Raw genomic sequence first — 20,735 nt, forward strand, 5'->3', positions numbered from 1 at the left:
TTATTTTCTTTTCAGACCCACCGGGTACTCCTGATTACATTGATGTCACCAGGGAAACAGTCACCCTTAAATGGACACCCCCACTGCGTGACGGAGGCAGTAAGATTGTGGCTTACAGCATTGAGAAACGGCAAGGGAGTGAAGACCGTTGGCTCAGATGTAACTTTACTGATGTCAGTGAATGCCAATATACAGTTACAGGACTCAGTTCAGGTGACCGGTATGAATTCAGAGTGCTTGCAAGAAACGCCGTTGGTACAATCAGCCCGCCTTCGCAATCTTCAGGCTATATCATGACCAGAGATGAAAACAGTAAGAATAATTTCTTAATATGCTTATATTTGGCTACTGAAGCCAATTAGAGCTTCTGGCTCTACTGATGGGAAATGAGAGGCCAAGATGGGGAAAAAAAACATATGACCAAGGCCCTTTCACTCGACTCAGAACATTTCTGTTTGTACTTCAAGGTGGGAGGGTCTAAATTAAAGACCCAAATCTGGCAGACATATGTAATCAATTGGTGCATGGCACTCTACAGTTGTGTTTGATAAGCAGCAGCAGCAAAGTGGGAAAGAAATCATAAACTGTAATATTCTGATGTACTGAGTAATTTAGAAATCAAAGTGTACCTCAGGTAGCTTGGCATACTGTAACAGCATATATTAACAGTGTCTTTCACCTATTGTTAATATGATGTACTGTGTGCTTACAGGAAAAATAAGTTTATAGTTCCTATAATAACTGCTTTTTAGAGAATGACATTTTCTAAGTGAAAGAATTGTCTTCATGACAATTTTTTTATACTTAGTACATTTAAAAGAGTATCAGAAAAAAATACTTAGCTATATGGGAACTGAATTGTATTTTCCTTTTTTAGTTGCTCCAACAATTGAATTTGGCCTTGAGCACTTCGAAGGCCTTACTGTTAAAGCTGGAGAGAGCATTAGACTTAAAGCTCTAATCAAAGGACGTCCAGTACCTAAAGTGACATGGTTTAAGGATGGTAAGGAGATTGAGAAAGTAACGAATATAGAAATAACTACAGCTATTGGATATAGTACAATCTTCATTAGAGATGCTACCCGGGATCATCGTGGAGTGTATACAGTAGAAGCCAAAAATGCATCAGGCACTAAACGAGAAGATATTACCTTCAGAGTACAAGGTAACGCGTGAACACTTTCAGCATCCTCTTTAGAAATAGTATTTTATTCTAAGTGTCAGGAAATTATAATTCTGAACTTTTGAAATTGCAGACACACCAGGAAAAGTTGGTGGACCAATACGATTCACGAACATTACTGGAGAAAAAGTCACGTTATGGTGGGAGCCTCCGGCTAATGATGGTTGCGCTTCTATTTCCCACTACATAATTGAAAAACGTGAAACCAGCAGGATTGCTTGGGCATTAGTTGAAGATAAATGTGAAGCTTGCAGCTACACAGCACTTAAATTAATTAAAGGCAATGAGTACCAGTTCCGTGTCTCTGCAGTGAACAAATTTGGAGTTGGCAGACCTTTGGAGTCTGATCCAGTTACCGCACAAATACCTTACAGTAAGTTTCCACCTCATTCTGTAGCAATAACTGTGGAGTTACCATCTTCTCTTCCTAATGATGTTTTCCTTTTTTTAGCTCTCCCTGATGCACCAGGAACTCCAGAGCCTACCAATGTAACAGGAGACAGTATCACACTCACGTGGGCAAGACCAAAATCAGATGGAGGAAGTGAGATAAATGAGTATATTCTAGAAAGGAGAGAAAAGAAGAGTATGCGCTGGGTTAAAGTATCCAGTAAGAGGCCCATTTCTGAGAACAGATACAGAGTAACTGGCCTTATTGAAGGCAATGAGTATGAATTCCATGTCATGGCTGAAAACGCTGCAGGAGTTGGACCTCCAAGTGATGTTTCAAAGCTGATTAAATGTAGAGAGCCAGTCAGCCCACCAAGTGCCCCTAATGTTGTAAAGGTGATAGATACATCAAAGACTAGTGTAAGCTTAGAGTGGACCAAGCCAGTTTTTGATGGAGGCACGGAAATAATTGGGTACATTATTGAGATGTGCAAAGCTGATCTCGAAGCATGGCAGAAAGTCAATGCAGAGACTGTTATTGCTACTAAATACACTGTTGTTGATTTGGAGGCAGGAGAACACTATAAATTCAGAGTTAGTGCTGTCAATGCTGCTGGCAAAGGAGAAAGTTGTGAAGTTCCTGCTTCAGTCCAAACTGTGGACAGGCTTTCTGCACCTGAAATTGATATCGATGCAAACTTCAAGCAGACTCATATTGTAAGAGCAGGTGCAAGCATTCGTCTATTCATTGCCTTCTCTGGAAGACCTGTTCCTACTGCTGTGTGGTCCAAAGCAGATGCTAATCTCAGCTTGCGTGCTGACATTCAAACAACTGATTCATTCAGCACATTGACTGTGGAGGAATGCAACAGAAATGATGCTGGCAAGTATGTGTTTACTGTGGAAAACAACAGTGGAAGTAAGTCCATTACATTCACTGTAAAGGTTTTGGACACACCTGGTCCACCAGGTCCTATTACGTTTAAAGATGTGACTCGAGGATCTATTACTTTAATGTGGGATGCTCCTGTTCTGGATGGAGGTTCACGTATCCATCACTACATTGTGGAAAAACGGGAAGCAAGCCGTCGTAGCTGGCAAGTAGTGAGTTCAAAATGCACCCGACAAATCTTTAAAGTCACTGATCTGGCAGAAGGTGTACCATATTACTACCGAGTGTCAGCAGAAAATGAATATGGTGTAGGTGAACCCTGTGAATTAACAGAACCAGTTGTAGCCACGGAAGAACCTGCTCCACCTAAGAGACTAGATATTGTTGATACAACCAAATCTTCTGTAGTTTTAGCTTGGCTTAAACCTGATCACGATGGTGGTAGCCGTGTTACTGGATACCTTCTTGAAATGAAACAAAAAGGATCTGACTCCTGGATTGAAGCTGGACAAACCAAACAACTTACTTTCACTGTTGAAGGCCTTGTGGAGAACACTGAATATGAGTTCCGGGTCAAGGCAAAGAATGATGCTGGCTACAGTGAGCCAAGAGAAGCTTTCTCTTCTGTTATTATTAAGGAGCCACAGATCGAACCAACAGCAGATCTCAGTGAAATAAGTAGGCAGCTCATAACATGCAAGGCTGGAAGCACCTTTACTATTGATATACCAATCAGTGGGCGCCCAGCTCCAAAAGTGACATGGAAACTTGAGGAGATGAGGCTGAAGGAAACTGAGAGAGTGACCATCAAGACAACAAAAGACAGAACCACACTGACTGTAAAGGACAGTATGAGAGGTGACTCTGGTAAATACTACCTCACACTTGAAAACACTGCTGGTGTGAAAACATTTACTGTCACAGTGGTAGTCATAGGAAGGCCAGGTCCTGTCACTGGCCCGATTGAAATATCATCTGTCTCTGCTGATTCCTGTGTGTTGACCTGGAAAGAACCTGAAGATAATGGTGGCAGTGATATTACAAACTACATTGTAGAGAAACGTGAATCTGGCACAACAGTATGGCAGCTGGTAAATTCCAGTGTGAAACGTACACAGATCAAAGTCACTCATCTCACAAAATACCAGGAGTACAGTTTCCGAGTAAGCTCAGAAAACAGATTTGGTGTCAGCAAACCGCTTGAATCAAAAACAATAGTCGCTGAGCATCCATTCGGTAAGTGAAACACTTTTCAAAATCTCTTCTTTTCCTCTGAGGTATCTGTAATAACTAACATTTTCCTCCCCGTCTTTTTTTTGTGTTTAGTTCCACCAAGCCCACCTTCAAGGCCAGAAGTCTATTCTGTGTCTGCAACTTCCATGGCCATTCGCTGGGAGGAACCCTATCATGATGGTGGCAGCAAAGTCATTGGATATTGGGTTGAAAAGAAGGAGCGCAACACCATCCTTTGGGTGAAGGAGAACAAAGTGCCATGCTGTGAATGCAACTACAAAGTCACAGGACTGGTGGAAGGCCTAGAATATCAATTCAGAACCTATGCTCTAAATGCTGCAGGTGTTAGCAAAGCTAGTGAAGCTTCCAGACCTGTAGTGGCTCAAAATCCAGTTGGTAAGTATTACTTTTAGGGTTATGTTGTTATTTAAGCTAAAATAGAATTGCACGTCACATCTTTCTGGTTTATTCCTTCAGATCCACCCGGAAGGCCAGAAGTAACAGATGTCACCAGATCTACAGTGTCGTTGAGCTGGTCAGCACCCCTTTATGATGGTGGAAGCAAAATTATCGGATATATTATAGAGCGCAAACCATATACCAAATCTGGTGATGGACGCTGGCTGAAATGCAATTATACCATTGTCTCAGAAAACTTTTTTACTGTGACAGCTCTTAGTGAAGATGAAGCATACGAGTTCCGCGTACTAGCAAAGAATGCGGCTGGTGTGATTAGCAAAGGATCTGAATCCACTGGTGCTGTCATTTGCAAAGATGAATACTGTAAGAAATACTCACTTGGAAAAACTGAAATCATAATGTTCTATTTCTAGTACTGTCATGTAATTTGTTTTTAATCTCTTTTTCCTTATGACAGCACCACCAAAGGTTGAACTTGATGCCAGACTGCAGGGAGAAGTTGTGACCATTAGGGCTGGATCAGATCTTGTTCTTGATGCAGCCGTTGGTGGGAAACCAGAACCAAAAGTCTTCTGGTCCAAAGGTGACAGGGAATTGGATCTATGTGAAAAGATATCTCTGCAATACACCAGCAAACGAGCCATTGCAATTATCAAGTTCTGTGACAGAAGTGATAGTGGGAAATACACTCTAACAGTTAAAAATGCCAGTGGGATGAAACAAATTTCTGTTCTTGTCAAAGTGCTTGGTATGTATCCCATGATTAATATTCATACTTAGTATACTAAAACCCCCACATTCTTTTAAATAAGTGAGATACCTGTCCTTAGCTGCCAATAACAATACTTGTTTTCATCTCTACCCAGATTCACCAGGTCCATGCGCAGGCAAAATCACAGTTAGCAGAGTAACAGAAGAGAAATGTACTCTGGCGTGGAACATTCCTGAGGAAGATGGAGGCGCACAAATCACCCACTACATTGTAGAAAGGCGTGAAACCAGCAGACTTCACTGGGTTATTGTTGAGGCTGAATGCCAGACTTTATCACATGTAGTAACAAAACTTATTAAAAATAATGAATACATCTTCCGTGTTAGAGCTGTCAACAAATACGGACCAGGTGTTCCACTTGAAACAGAACCTGTGATTGCCAGGAATGCTTTCAGTGAGTGTTACTACCTTCCATTCTGCATCAGAATTTGTGGAATATTTCTCACAGATAAACAATTTGTTAAACAATTTTTTTTTTTTTTTCACCTTTAAAAAAACCCAGCTATCCCAACACCACCTGGTGCTCCTGAAGAAGTGAGTGTTGGCAAGGAACATGTCATTATTCAGTGGATGAAACCAGAATCAGATGGTGGCAGTGAGATTAAGGACTATCTTGTGGACAAACGTGAAAAGAAAAGTCTGCGCTGGACACGAGTGAACAGAGATTACACTGTTTATGATACCAGACTGAAAGTCACTGGTCTCATGGAAGGCAGCCAGTACCAGTTCCGTGTCACTGCAGTGAATGCTGCTGGGAACAGCGAGCCTAGTGAAGCTTCACAATACATGTTATGTAAAGAGCCATCATGTAAGTTACCACATTTAAAACATATGTTAATATTTACTTATAATAGTGGAGCATAAAGCCATGTTGACCCTTTGACTAAGATACTCAAACCCACATATGATTTCACTGAACTAGCTAGTATTAGAATAGACTTAAAAGCAGTTGTAGTTCATTTTAAATACATTTCTTGGCATTAGCTGTTTAGAAATTGGTTTTGACTGTAAAATGTTTCCTGCACCAATGTGAAATGCATTTTCTTCTTTTTCAAAGATACTCCTGCACCACCTTCAGCGCCAAGAGTTGTGGACACTACTAAGCACAGCATAAGTTTAGCATGGTCAAAGCCCACATATGATGGTGGTGCTGACATCTTAGGCTATGTTCTTGAGATGAAAGAAGAAGGCACTGAACAGTGGTATCGACCACATACCACTGCCACTCTGAGGAATGCTGAGTTCACCGTGACTGGTCTTAAAACAAGCCAGAAATACCAATTCAGAGTTGCTGCTACAAATGTGAATGGTATGAGTGAATTTAGTGAATCATCAGCAGAAATAGAACCTGTGGAAAGAATAGGTAATTTGAAAATTTAATGTACGTTTTAAGGAATAATTATATTTTCCTTCAGAACTACTAAAAGATTAATTAATTCCATGTTTTTTACACCCTTCATCAGAAATACCTGAGCTTGAGCTTGCTGATGATCTGAAGAAGACAGTTACAGTCAGAGCTGGTGGTTCCCTGCGCCTAATGGTCTCTGTATCTGGCAGACCTGCTCCCGTAATCACATGGAGCAAGCAGGGTGTTGACCTTGTAAGTCGAGGTATTATTGATACCACAGACAGCTACACTCTGCTTATCGTGGATAAAGTTAATCGGTATGATGCTGGAAAATATGTCATTGAGGCTGAAAATCAATCAGGAAAAAAATCTGCAACTATTTCTGTAAAAGTGTATGGTAAGTACTGCTACAATTATATATGGGCATTACATCACTCATAGTGTACGTTGCTCAAGAATAAGAGTCTTTCATTTCCAAAGGAAGTTTGCAGTATAAATAACATGGGAATGTTTGGGAAGTCAAAGAAACAATCTAATACAAAGGAAAATACACGGATTCTAAAGCTGTGCTAGTTTGTAAATCAGATCCCAGCATTCTTGTTTCTTTTTATGCAGAAGAAACCATTGACTGTAAAAGGAAAGGATGCAAAAGAAAAAAATAATTGTTGTTTTTGTTTTAGATACACCTGGTCCACCAGCTGCAGTGAGAATTAAGGAAGTATCGAAAGATTCTGTGACACTTACTTGGGATATTCCAGCCATTGATGGCGGAGCCCCAGTCAACAATTATATAATTGAGAAACGCGAAGCTTCCATGAGAGCTTACAAGACTGTCACTACCAAATGCAGCAAGACATTTTGTAGAGTTACTGGACTTCTAGAAGGAGCTTTGTATTATTTCAGAGTACTACCTGAAAATATTTATGGCATTGGTGAAGCTTGTGAAACATCTGATGCAGTACTGGTATCTGATGTCCCCATGGTACCACAAAAACTGGAAGTGATTGACACGACTAAATCAACCGTTACTCTTGCATGGGAGAAACCACTGCATGATGGTGGCAGCAGATTGACCGGCTATGTTATTGAGGCCAGCAAAGCTGGAACAGAAAGGTGGTTGAAAGTGGTGACACTGAAGCCTACTGTCTACGAGCACACAATTATCTCTCTCAATGAAGGTGAACAGTACTTGTTCAGGGTCAGAGCACAGAATCAGAAGGGTGTGTCAGAACCACGAGAGATTGTCACAGCAGTGACAGTACAAGACCAAAAAGGTAGGTACCTGCTGTTAAAAATAACAGGGTGAAGTTTACACCAGATGAATGTGATATTTATAAAATGAGTATTTAAAATATCAATGATTTGCTTTTCTTAGTTCTACCAACAATTGACTTTGCTGGAATACCTCAGAAGACAATTCATGTACCTGCTGGCAAGCCCATTGAATTAGCTATTCCAATTGAAGGACGACCACCTCCAGCTGCATCTTGGTTTGTTGCTGGTTCTAAGCTAAAAGAATCAGAACGCATCAAAATTGAGACTGTTGCCAAAATGGCTAAATTAACTGTGCGTGAGACCACCATACATGACACTGGAGAGTATACGCTTGAACTGAAGAACACAACTGGAACAGTTACTGATACATTAAAAGTTATAATTCTCGGTAAGGAATTATGAAAATAATTGTCTATATGATCTTTCTCCATTTGTACATTTTGTTACATAAGCAATATGATTGCTTTTCCCCTTTTTTATTTTTTGTCTTTTAATCTTCCGGTTTTATTTTTCTCTAGACAAACCTGGACCACCTGTTGGACCTATCCGAATTGATGAAATTGATTCAAATTACGTAACCATCTCCTGGGAGCCACCTGAGCTGGATGGTGGAGCTACTCTTAGTGGCTATGTGGTAGAACAGCGTGATGCTCACCGTCCTGGGTGGCTGCCAGTTTCAGAGTCAGTAACCAGGACGACGTTTAAATTCACCAGACTTGTTGAAGGTGCAGAATACGTGTTCCGTGTGGCTGCTACCAACCGCTTTGGAATTGGATCTTACCTGCAGTCTGAAATTATAGAATGCAAGAGCAGAATCCGTAAGTCTGAATTTTTTATTCTCTACCTTTAAAAATAAAAATACATATTTAAATAGGCTTATATTTCCACACATAGGTTAGATTTTTCTAGAGGCTACTACTTCTTTTGTCAAATAAAATGGTACATTATGATGCACAGTAGACTTGTTATATTTCTAGAGAAAAATGCCATCCGTAAAACTATACAGATATTATAGATGCACTTCACAGAAGCTGGATGGTAAACTTGCATTTTCTGCTCAGGTCTAGCATTAGCCTTGAAAAGTTGCTTTACCCCATTACAAAAACTTAGTATTAGAATTAGTATTTCACTGACCTAGTTTGTAAAGTACTTTGATATCTGCTGCTAAAAAGAGTTTGATAGGACGTTGGTATTACATTGTCATTCACAATGTGTTGCATATTACTAATGTGTAGAATCATTTGATGCTTTTTTCACTAATACGATGTTATGCTTTTACAGGTATTCCTGGTCCTCCTGGCACTCCAGAAGTGTTTGATATCTGTCGAGATGGCATGACATTAACTTGGTATCCTCCAGAAGATGATGGTGACTCACAGATTACTGGTTATATTGTGGAACGCAAAGAAGTTAGAGCAGATAGATGGATCCGTGTAAATAAAGTACCAGTTACTATGACTCGTTATCGTTCCACTGGGTTGGTTGAAGGATTAGAATATGAACACCGAGTCACAGCAATCAATGCCAGAGGCACTGGCAAACCCAGCCGCCCTTCCAAGTCTGCTGTTGCCAGAGATCCAATTGGTAAGTAATTTCCTACATAGGTTAAGCACGTTAAGACAGAAGAGAATTATACTAGTAAAATTTACCCTTTTTTTAATTTGGAAATGTATCTGGATGTGTTAATAAATGAGATTCTGACTGAAGAAAACCAAGAAAATATTAATGAAAATTCCTTTATTCTTATTTTTCCTGTATAAATTATAAGGACTTAATACAGATCATACATTGCAAGTTAGCGTTTGTTGTATCTTTTAAATATTCATAAAAAAAGATCCCAGCCCCTCCATGTGATCTTCCCTTCCAGCTCCTCCAGGTAAACCTCAGAATCCAAGAGTCACTGATACTACAAGAACATCCGTCTCCCTGGCTTGGAGTCCACCAGAAGATGAAGGTGGTTCTAAAGTTACTGGCTACTTAATTGAGATGCAGAAGGTTGATCAGATTGAATGGACCAAATGCAATACCACGCCAACCAAGATTCGGGAATACACCTTGACACATCTCCCCCAGGGTGCAGAGTACAGATTCCGTGTGCTAGCCTGTAATGCTGGTGGGCCAGGAGAACCTGCTGAAGTACCAGGAACAGTCAAAATAACAGAAATGCTTGGTAAGACACTTTAAGTCTTAAGTAATTTTGAAATTTGTCCTAAAAATGTATTTGTCTAAAGCAGGTATGATATCATCTGTAAAACAGACATAGCATGACATGTTAATTTTGTTTACAGAGTATCCTGACTATGAACTTGATGAAAAATACCAGGAAGGTCTCATGGTGAGACAAGGTGGAGTTATCAGGCTTACAATACCCATTAAGGGTAAGCCCATCCCAGTATGCAAATGGACAAAAGAAGGACATGACATCAGCAAGAGGGCCATGATTGCAACTTCGGACACTCACACAGAACTTGTGATCAAAGATGCAGAAAGAGAAGATTCAGGCACCTATGATTTGGCACTTGAAAACAAGTGTGGCAAAAAAGCTGTGTATATTAAAGTCAGAGTGATTGGCATTCCGAATCCACCAGAAGGGCCACTTGAGTATGATGATATACAAGCTCGTTCTGTCAGAGTGAGCTGGAGACCTCCTACAGATGATGGTGGTGCAGATATCCTAGGTTATATTGTTGAGAGACGAGAAGTACCAAAGACCGCCTGGTACACTGTTGACTCTAGAGTGAAAGGGACATCACTAGTGGTGAAAGGACTCAAAGAAAATGTGGAATATCACTTCCGTGTTTCTGCTGAAAATCATTTTGGTATTAGCAAATCTCTCAAATCTGAAGAACCAGCAGTACCAAAGACACCTCTAAGTAAGTCCCCTTTCAGATTTTTTTTTTTAATAATTTTAATTACTACATTATGGTTCTAAAATTGCAATAATATATGCAAATGTTTTAATGCTATGGCACTACTCTATTATTTTTGTTATTATAATTATTAACAGATCCTCCAGAGCCTCCAAACAACCCACCTGAAGTGCTTGATGTTACAAAGAGTTCTGTCAATTTGTCCTGGTCCAGACCTAAAGATGATGGTGGTTCTCGTGTAACTGGCTACTACATTGAACGTAAAGAGACATCTACAGAAAAATGGGTGCGGCATAATAAGACACAGATTACAACTACAATGTACACAGTCACAGGACTTGTTCCAGATGCTGAGTATCAATTCCGTATCATTGCTCAAAATGACATTGGTGAAAGTGAAGCAAGTCCTGCTTCTGAACCAGTTGTATGCAAGGATCCATTTGGTAAGAAAGCATTTGAATTAACAGATATTCTGAAGAGCAAGTTAGTGACATTTAGAGAGGAATTTATTTTCTGTATATATTTTAATTTTCAGACAAACCAAGCCAACCTGGAGAAATTGAGATCACGTCTATATTTAAGGACAGCATTACATTAGAATGGGAACGACCAGAAAGCGATGGTGGCAAAGAGATCCTTGGCTACTGGGTTGAATATCGTCAGTCTGGAGAAAGCACCTGGAAAAAGTGCAATAAAGAACGCATCAAGGACAGGCAGTTTACAGTAGGAGGTTTGCTAGAGGCTACAGAATACGAGTTCCGTGTTTTTGCAGAAAATCAGACCGGCCTCAGCAGACCTCGAAGAACTGCTATGGCAGTGAAAACTAAATTAACATGTAAGCAAAAATACATTGTCATATTTGCTGTGATATGTTGAGATTTGCTGTGTCATAAACTACAGTGCCGCACTTAGCAAGCTGCCTATTTGTTTTACATGTTATTTGCCAACATGACTGTCCTAAAGCACAGTCTTTCAAGTACAAGAGGCACAAGTATAAATGAAAATTAATTTATTTCCAGTGATATAGTAATAGAGGAAAAATTTCATAGTAACCTTAATTATTTTTAAATTTCCTTTGTCATAGCTGGAGAAGCACCTGCCATAAAGAAAGAAATGCAGGATGTTACAACTAAACTGGGTGAAGCAGCTCAGCTTACGTGCCAGATTGTTGGGAGACCTTTGCCTGATATTAAATGGTACCGCTTCGGCAAAGAACTGGTACAAAGCCGAAAATACAAGATGTCATCTGACGGACGCAATCATACACTGACAGTAATAACGGACGAACAGGAGGATGAAGGTCTCTACACCTGTATGGCTACCAACGATGTGGGAGAAATTGAAACTAGTGGCAAGCTGTTATTGCAGGCTCCTCCTCAGTTCCACCCTGGCTTCCCATTGAAAGAGAAATACTATGCAGGTGCAGGTGGCACCCTCCGCCTCCACATTGTGTATATTGGTCGACCAGTACCAGCAATAACTTGGTTCCATGGCAACAAACCTTTGAGAGGATCAGAAACGGTTACTATTGAGAACACAGAGCATTATACTCATCTTGCTATTAAGAATGTCCAGCACAAGACTAATGCTGGGAAGTACAAAGTGCAACTCAGTAACACATTTGGAACAGTGGACACTGTACTCAATGTGGAAATACAAGGTATTTATTTTTATTTTCAGTATCTTTGTGGAATATTTTGTCAACTATTTACTGGCAAAAGAGCTAAAAATATCATGCTTTTTCTTTTACAGATAAGCCAGATAAACCAGTAGGACCAATTGTTATAGAGTCTATACTGAAGAATTCTGTGGTGATAAGCTGGAAAGCACCAGAGGATGATGGTGGTGCTATGATAACCAATTACATCATAGAGAAACGTGAAGCCAAGGAAGGAGCAGAATGGCAACTTGTATCTTCAAGCATTTCAGGGACAACCTGTAGAATTGTTAACCTAACTGAAAATGCAGGCTATTATTTCCGTGTTTCTGCTCAGAATACATATGGCATTAGTGAAGCACTGGAGGTTTCATCAGTTGTTGTCATGAAGCCTCCATTTGGTAAGTGGATGCCAAAATACCAGTTTCTGTATGTCCCCTGTAATTACTAAGCTCACTTCAGGTTTTGAACTTTTTTTTTTTTTTTTTGTCTTTTGTCTTTACAGAAAAACCAGGACAACCTGGTCAGCCAGTAGCAAGTGCCGTCACAAAGGATTCTTGTGTTGTCTCATGGAAGCCACCTGCAAGTGATGGTGGTGCCAAGATTAGAACTTACTATCTTGAGAAGCGTGAGAAAAAACAAAACAAGTGGATTTCTGTAACAACAGATGAAATTCGTGAAACGGTCTATTCTGTGAAAGATCTTATTGAAGGTCTTGAATATGAGTTCCGTGTGAAATGTGAAAATCTTGGTGGTGAAAGTGAATGGAGTGAGGTATCACAACCAGTCATTCCAAAATCTGATGTACCAATTCAAGCTCCGCATTTCAAGGAAGAACTAAGGAATCTGAATGTGAAATTTCAAGCTAATGCCACATTTGTTTGCAAAGTCACTGGTCATCCTAAACCAATTGTCAAGTGGTACAGACAGGGCAAAGAGATCATGCCAGATGGTGAAAAGATCAAGATACAGGAATTCAAGGGTGGATATCACCAGCTGGTCATCACAAATGTAACAGATGATGATGCCACAGTATATCAAGTTAGAGCTACCAACCAAGGAGGATCAGTGTCTGGCACTGCCTCTTTGGATGTTGAAGGTGAATAAAGGGTTTTGATTCCTAACAAATGATTTTTAAGCTTTGAATATTTAGACTATTGGTGCTGCTCTTATGTGCTTTTGGTCATGTACTGTTGTTCTTCCTCTTTCTATTCCAGTTCCTGCAAAGATTCACTTGCCCAAAAACCTGGAAGGCATGGGAGCTGTTCATGCCCTCCGAGGGGAAGTAGTGAGCATCAAGATTCCATTCAGTGGCAAGCCTCATCCTGTCATCACATGGCAGAAGGGACAGGACCTCATTGATACTAATGGACACTACCAAGTCATTGTTACACGATCATTCACATCCCTTGTTTTCCCAAATGGTGTTGACAGAAAAGATGCAGGGTTTTACGTTGTTTGTGCCAAAAACAGATTTGGAATCGATCAAAAAACAGTTGAATTAGATGTGGCTGATGTGCCTGATCCACCAAGAGGTCTGAAGGTAACTGACATTTCAAGGGATTCAGTCAACTTAACCTGGAATGAACCAGCTACCGATGGAGGAAGCAGAATCATAAACTACATTATTGAGAAACGTGCTACAACAGCAGAGCGATGGATTCGTGTTGCACAAGCTCGTGATACACGATACACAGTCGTGAACCTATTTGGCAAGACCACCTACCAGTTCCGTGTAATTGCAGAAAACAAGTTTGGCCAAAGCCAGCCTTCTGAACCTACTGATCCAATTATAACAAAGGAAGATAAGACCAGAGTAATGAACTATGATGAAGAAGTAGATGAGACCAGAGAAGTCACCACAGTTAAAGCAGCTCACTATTCTACAAAGGAACTCTATGACAAATACATGATTGCAGAAGAGCTTGGACGTGGGCAGTTTGGCATTGCACACCGCTGTGTTGAGGCAGTTTCGAAAAAGACTTACCTGGCCAAGTTTATCAAAGTAAAGGGTGCTGACCAAGTTTTGGTAAAGAAAGAAATTTCCATTTTAAACATTGCTAGGCACCGAAACATCCTGTATCTTCATGAATCATTTGAGAGCCTAGAAGAATTGGTCATGATCTTTGAATTCATTTCTGGAGTTGACATCTTTGAAAGAATCAGCACACCTTCATTTGAACTTAATGAAAGAGAAATAGTAAGTTACGTACGCCAGATCTGTGATGCACTAGAATTTTTACATCGCCACAGCATTGGACATTTTGATATTAAACCAGACAATATTATTTACTTCACAAGAAGAAGCTCTGTAGTTAAAATTGTTGAATTTGGTCAAGCCAGACAATTGAAGCCTGGAGATAGCTTTAGACTCCAGTTCACTTCTCCTGAATATTATGCACCTGAAGTACATCATCACGATTTGGTCAGCACAGCTACTGATATGTGGTCAGTTGGTGCTCTAACATATATACTTCTCAGTGGCATTAATCCCTTCATTGCTGAAACAAACCAACAAGTTATTGAAAATATTCTAAATGCTGAATACAACTTTGATGATGAAGCATTCAAAGACATAAGCATTGAGGCCATGGACTTCATTGATCGCCTGCTAGTTAAGGAAAGGAAAGCTCGGATGACAGCTGCTGAAGCACTTAACCATGTGTGGCTAAAACAGCAGACAGAAAAGACCAGCACTAAAGCCATCAAGACCTTGAGGCACAGGCGTTACTACCAAACTTTAGTAAAGAAGGAGTGGAACACAGTTGTGTCTGTAGCCCGCATTTCCTGTGGAGGTGCAATTAGATCTCAGAAGGGCATAACGGTGGCTAAAGTTAAAGTTGCACCAATAGACATCGGTCCCATTGCTGGGCAGATAAAGCATACCGTTACAGAAGAAGGAGGGCATGCCAAATATGTGTGTAGGATTGAAAACTATGATCAATCCACACAAGTCACATGGTACTTTGGTATGAGGCAATTAGAAAGCAATGAGAAATATGAAATCAAATACGAAGAAGGTGTGGCAACCATGTATGTCAAAGATGTTTCTAAATCCGATGATGGTACCTACAGATGCAAGGTAGTAAATGACTATGGTGAAGACAGCTCTTATGCAGAACTTTTTGTTAAAGGTGTGAGAGAAATTTCAGAGCACTACAGATGCAGGACTGTTAGGAAAGTGAAAAGACGGGTTGATGCTATGAGACTGTTGGAGCGTCCACCAGAATTTACTTTGCCTTTGTATAACCGCACTGCATACATTGGAGAAAATGTCAGGTTTGGAGTAACTATAACAGTTCACCCAGAACCTCGCTTAACATGGTTCAAATCAGGCCAGAAAATCAAACCTGGTGATGATGACAAGAAGTATGCTTTTGAATCGGACAAGGGTCTTTATCAACTTGTCATCAATAACGTCACTGAAGAGGATGATGCTGAATACAGTATTGTGGCACGCAATAAATATGGCGAAGACAGCTGCAAAGCTAAGCTGACTGTGATTCCGCATCCACCTCCAGCAGATGCCACGCTAAGGCCCATGTTTAAAAGACTGCTGGCAAATGCTGAATGTCAAGAAGGCCAAAGCGTCAGTTTTGAGATCAGGGTATCTGGTGTACCAAAACCAACGCTGAAATGGGAGAAAGATGGTCAACCTCTGTCCTTTGGTCCTAACTTTGATATAGTTCATGAAGGTTTAGATTATTATGCTTTGCATATCAGAGATACTTTACCAGAAGACAGTGGTTATTACAGAGTTACTGCTACAAACAGCGCTGGATCAACAAGCTGTCAGGCTTATCTAAAAGTTGAGCGTTTGAAATATGTCAAGCGTGAGTACAAGACTGAAGAAGAGCGGGAGAAGCACGTACAGAGGCAAATAGACAAGACCTTACGAATGGCAGAAATCCTTTCTGGGGTTGAAGCTGTTCCACTGACACAAACTGCACAAGAGGCTCTCAGAGAAGCTGCTATCTTATATAAACCAGCTGTTAGCACTAAGACTGTCAAAGGTGAATATGAAATTAAGAAAGAAGAAAAGAAAGAAGAAAGAAGACTTCGTATGCCATATGAGGTCCCAGAGCCTCGCAAACATGTGTGCACTACTCTTGAAGAAGACCAGAGTATTAAACACTTTGTCCCTCTGTCAGACATGAAGTGGTACAAGAGACTGCGAGACCAATATGAAATGCCAGGAAAACTTGAGAGAACTGTTCAGAAACGCCAGAAGCGCATACGTCTTTCCAGGTGGGAGCAATTCTATGTGATGCCACTACCACGCATTTCTGATCAGTATAAGCCTAAATGGCGCATACCAAAGCTCACACAAGATGATCTTGAAACTGTGAGACCTGCACGTCGGCGTACCCCATCGCCAGACTATGAATACTACTATAGACCAAGAAGGCGATCACTTGGTGACTTGTCAGATGAGGAACTACTCCTGCCTATTGATGACTATTTAGCCATGAAGAGAACTGAAGAGGAAAGACTGCACCTTGAAGAAGAGCTGGAGTTAGGCTTTTCCGCCTCCCCACCAAGCAGAAGCCCCCCACGCTTTGAACTGTCTGCCCTTCGGTATTCCGCTGCAGGAGCACAGGTCAGTTCAGAGGAAGAAAGGAAAAAAGAGCTGAGGTATTCAAGCTATCACATCCCCACTAAAGCTGACACCAGCGCACGCTATGCTGAGCTTCGTCAGCGCCACGACAGGGCTGCCTACAGACCACCTAAACAAAAGCAAAGAATAATGGATGAAAGAGAGGATGAAGAATTGCTCCGTCCTGTTGGCACTGTTCAACGACTTTCTGAATACAGGAGTGAGCTTGAATATATGGCAGAGGAGGAAAAGAAGAGGCTCAGGAGAAGGAGGGAAAGAGCAGTAACTGAGATCACATCAGAAGAAGAAGAAGAAATAGAAATGGTGCAACAGGTTCACAGGGAATTTTCACCTCCCTCTAGATTACTAAGAAGAAGAAGATCTCTTTCTCCAACTTACATTGAGTTGATGCGTCCTGTATCTGAATTAATTCGACCTCGCTCACGGCCTCCTGAAGAAAGTGAGAGAAGATCCCCAACACCAGAGAGAACTCGACCACGCTCACCTAGCCCAGTTTCTAGTGAAAGATCGCTCTCTCGGTTTGAGAGGATGGCAAGATTTGATATATTTTCTAGATATGAGTCCATGAAATCTGCTTTGAAAACTCAGAAAACTATGGAAAGGCAATACGAAGTTCTGACTCAGCAGCCTTTCACCCTTGACCACGCTCCTCGCATTACCCTGAGAATGCGCTCACACCGGGTACCATGTGGCCATAATACCAGGTTCATTCTAAATGTCCAGTCAAAACCAACTGCTGAAGTGAAGTGGTACCATAACGGTATTGAGCTCCAGGAGAGCCATAAGATACATTTTACTAACACCAGCGGTGTACTAACGCTGGAGATACTCGACTGCCACATTGATGACAGTGGAACATACCGAGCTGTATGCACAAACTACAAAGGTGAATGCTCTGATTATGCAACACTAGATGTTACTGGAGGAGATTACACTACATACTCTTCCCAGCGGAGAGATGAAGAAGTACCAAGGCCAATTCTACCTGACTTGACAAAAACAGAGGCATACGCATTCTCCTCATTTAAGAAAGCATCTGCCACAGAAGCAAGTTCCTCGGTGAGAGAGGTCAAATCAGAAATGTCAGCAACAAGAGAATCACTGTTATCATACGAACACTATGCTGCTTCTGAAGAAAAAATCACTGCAGCTGAAGAAAAATCATTGGAAGAAAGGACTGTACACAAGGCATTTAAAAGCACTCTACCAGCAACCATCCTTACAAAGCCACGGTCAATCACCGTTTCTGAAGGGGAGACCGCAAGATTCTCCTGTGATGTTGATGGTGAACCAGCACCAATGATAACATGGTTCCACGCAGGTCAACCCATTGTTTCTTCGAGGCGCTTCCAAGTAACACGAACACAGTACAAGTCTACCTTTGAAATTTCTATGGTCCAGATGTCAGATGAAGGAAGTTACACTGTTGTGGTAGAAAACTCTGAAGGAAGACAGGAAGCGCATTTTACTTTGACCATTCAAAGAACAAAAATTCCAGAAAAAACAATTACATCACCTCAAACAATCAAACCTCCTGAGCCTCGTGTAAAGTCGCCAGAACCAGTTAAGTCTCCTAAACGAGTGAAATCTCCTGAACCCATCAGTGGTCCCCCAAAAGCAAAGTCACCACCTGGAGACAAAACAGCACCAGCAGAGAAAGTAAAATTACCAGCTGCTTCTCCACCAAAGATAAAACAGCATCTGAAAGCAGAAGCTCTTGGAGATACGGTAAAGTTATCCTGTGCAGTTGAAAGCAGTGTTTTAAGTGTCAGAGAAGTGGCTTGGTACAAGGATGGCAAAAAACTGAAAGAAAACCATCATTTCAAGCTTCATTATGCAGCAGATGGCACCTATGAGCTCAAAATCCATGATCTTGTGGAATCTGATAAAGGAGAATACACCTGTGAAGTTACTGGGGAAGGAGGCGTTTCAAAAACTAACTTCCAGTTTACTGGCCAAGTATTTAAAAATATACATTCCCAGGTAAGGGGTGTGTCTGAAACTCATAAATCAGTTCGGAAAGAAGATGAGGTGCTTACAGTTGCTGCTCAGAAGAAATCAGCAGCGGCAACTGAAGAAAAAGCAGCAGTTCAAGAAGTCATTAAAAAGTCAGTTGCTACTGAAGATGTCAAACAATTGAAAGCAGAAATTAAAGCTTCTTCAACTAAAATGACAGTGTCCGAAGGGCAGAAAGTGACGTTGAAAGCCAACATTCCTGGTGCCTCTGAAGTAAAATGGGTGCTGAATGGAATGGAGCTGAGAAATTCAGATGATTACAGATATGGTGTTTCTGGAAGTGATCACACACTAACTATCAAAAAGGCCAGTAATAAAGATGAAGGTATACTTACCTGTGAGGGTAAAACTGATGAAGGCATTATTAAATGCCAGTATGTTCTGACCTTTTCTAAAGAGCGCTCCAACGAACCAGCATTTATCACACAGCCTAAGTCTCAAAACGTCAATGAAGGACAAGATGTATTGTTCACCTGCGAAGTTGCTGGGGATCCTTCTCCTGAAATTGAGTGGTTTAAGAATAATCAACCTGTAAGTATTTATTTAATATATTTATTTGAAAAAATAGAATTATTCATAAAACTGATCTTAATTAAACATTTTTTTCCCCTCCTCAGATTGCTGTTTCATCGCACATCAGAGTAACACGCTCTAAAAACATATATTCTCTTGAGATTCGAAATGCAGCAGTGAATGACACCGGAAAATATACAGTCAAAGCAAAAAACTACCATGGGCAGTGCTCTGCTACAGCATCTTTGACTGTACTCCGTAAGTTTGTTCTCAGAGTCTTGGGTTCAGACTAATCACAACTTCTTGCTGTAGTGTGTCTACTAAAATGACTTAAGAGAAAAGCTACTGGTAATGTTGATTTAAGTATTTTAACAAGTTCCTATTTCTTTTGTATGTTATATATACAGTACTAAAACAGCATTAGAAATCTTTATAACACCCACCGAGGAGCACACAGATGCTGTTTTACTTCAATAGATGCATGTTAACAGAAGGCTATGAGCATTCCTTCTAGGATGACTGCATTAAGACCTTGGTGCTGGCAATTACTCCTCAATAACTAGCAGAATCTGTTCCAATAAAACACAGTTAATTTTTTTTATAGCAATTTAGCCATAGCTGAACTGGGTTTAATATTTTATTGGCTGTACTATTTCCCAGTTCCTAGCATCAAGGGGTTGCTATGATTTGCTTGTACGACTGTGCTTGGGTTTAAAAGAAAGCTGCAGTGATTGAGCTTTTCTGTTGCCTTTTATAGCTACAGAACAATGCAGTGAAATACAGACCTTCCTATACCATGCTTGTAAGACTTGAAAATGTTTCAAAACTTCTACAGTGTCTAATTCTAGTAATGGTTCTAATAGGAAATGCTGTGGGATGACCTGTTTCTTCTTAAGTATGCTTTCCCTTCAAGCTCATACATACTACTAACAGTTTCATTTAAAAATTACTGTTTGTGATTTGGACATCTTGAATCAAATGTAACCAAAATAATGTTTACAAAAAAAAAAATTGTAAACAATTTTATACTCCACTGCAGTTTTCCACTGAAAGCAAACTATGCTGTCTCTTCATTTCTGTAAAATTAACCATATAGAACTGCATGATTTTGTTAATGTGACGTTATCGGTTTTTCCTTCTATGTTTGCAATGCTCCTCAGCTCTAATTGAAGAACCTCCAAAAGAGGTAGTATTGAAGACAAGTGGCGACGCAAGCATGCACGGAAGTTTTTCTTCCCAGTCCTTTCAAATGGCTTCTTCTAAACAAGAGGCTTCATTCAGCAGTTTCAGCAGTAGCAGCATGACTGAAATGAAATTTGCAAGCATGTCTGCCAAAAGCATGTCCTCCATGCAAGAATCCTTTGTAGAGATGAGCTCCAGCAGTATTATGGGGAAATCTAGTATGGCTCAACTGGAGAGTTCAACTAGTAAAATGCTTAAATCAGGTCTGAGAGGTGAGCAATATAATTACTGGTAGAGTTAATGCTTCAGATATCCTGAAGTAGTCCTCAGAGCAAACCTGCTGCATGGCTTAGTGGAAACAGACTA

At 40.5% G+C, this 20,735-nt stretch overlaps 1 protein-coding gene across 38 annotated transcripts in view; it reads left to right on the forward strand.

Moving 5' to 3' along the window:
• The window catches only part of LOC308068900 (titin-like), a 240,935-nt gene that overhangs the window by 218,892 nt on the left and 1,308 nt on the right, over window positions 1–20,735 (forward strand). For 37 of the 38 annotated variants that reach the window (XM_080400320.1, XM_080400321.1, XM_080400322.1 and 34 more), the window contains 25 exons: window positions 16–312; window positions 878–1,165; window positions 1,257–1,556; window positions 1,635–3,701; window positions 3,792–4,094; window positions 4,176–4,481; window positions 4,576–4,866; window positions 4,985–5,284; window positions 5,393–5,698; window positions 5,948–6,253; window positions 6,354–6,635; window positions 6,919–7,512; window positions 7,614–7,901; window positions 8,032–8,331; window positions 8,795–9,097; window positions 9,381–9,683; window positions 9,802–10,386; window positions 10,521–10,826; window positions 10,919–11,218; window positions 11,468–12,043; window positions 12,136–12,441; window positions 12,546–13,139; window positions 13,258–19,205; window positions 19,292–19,445; window positions 20,348–20,641. In XM_080400320.1, the coding sequence (XP_080256446.1) occupies window positions 16–312; window positions 878–1,165; window positions 1,257–1,556; window positions 1,635–3,701; window positions 3,792–4,094; window positions 4,176–4,481; window positions 4,576–4,866; window positions 4,985–5,284; window positions 5,393–5,698; window positions 5,948–6,253; window positions 6,354–6,635; window positions 6,919–7,512; window positions 7,614–7,901; window positions 8,032–8,331; window positions 8,795–9,097; window positions 9,381–9,683; window positions 9,802–10,386; window positions 10,521–10,826; window positions 10,919–11,218; window positions 11,468–12,043; window positions 12,136–12,441; window positions 12,546–13,139; window positions 13,258–19,205; window positions 19,292–19,445; window positions 20,348–20,641 (15,897 nt within the window). The remainder of the gene's footprint in view (window positions 1–15; window positions 313–877; window positions 1,166–1,256; window positions 1,557–1,634; window positions 3,702–3,791; window positions 4,095–4,175; window positions 4,482–4,575; window positions 4,867–4,984; window positions 5,285–5,392; window positions 5,699–5,947; window positions 6,254–6,353; window positions 6,636–6,918; window positions 7,513–7,613; window positions 7,902–8,031; window positions 8,332–8,794; window positions 9,098–9,380; window positions 9,684–9,801; window positions 10,387–10,520; window positions 10,827–10,918; window positions 11,219–11,467; window positions 12,044–12,135; window positions 12,442–12,545; window positions 13,140–13,257; window positions 19,206–19,291; window positions 19,446–20,347; window positions 20,642–20,735) is intronic. The other variant, XM_080400329.1, reaches the window with a different exon arrangement.

This window comes from Falco punctatus, assembly GCF_963210335.1.
Source record: "Falco punctatus genome assembly, chromosome: 8".
Lineage (NCBI taxonomy): Eukaryota > Metazoa > Chordata > Aves > Falconiformes > Falconidae > Falco > Falco punctatus.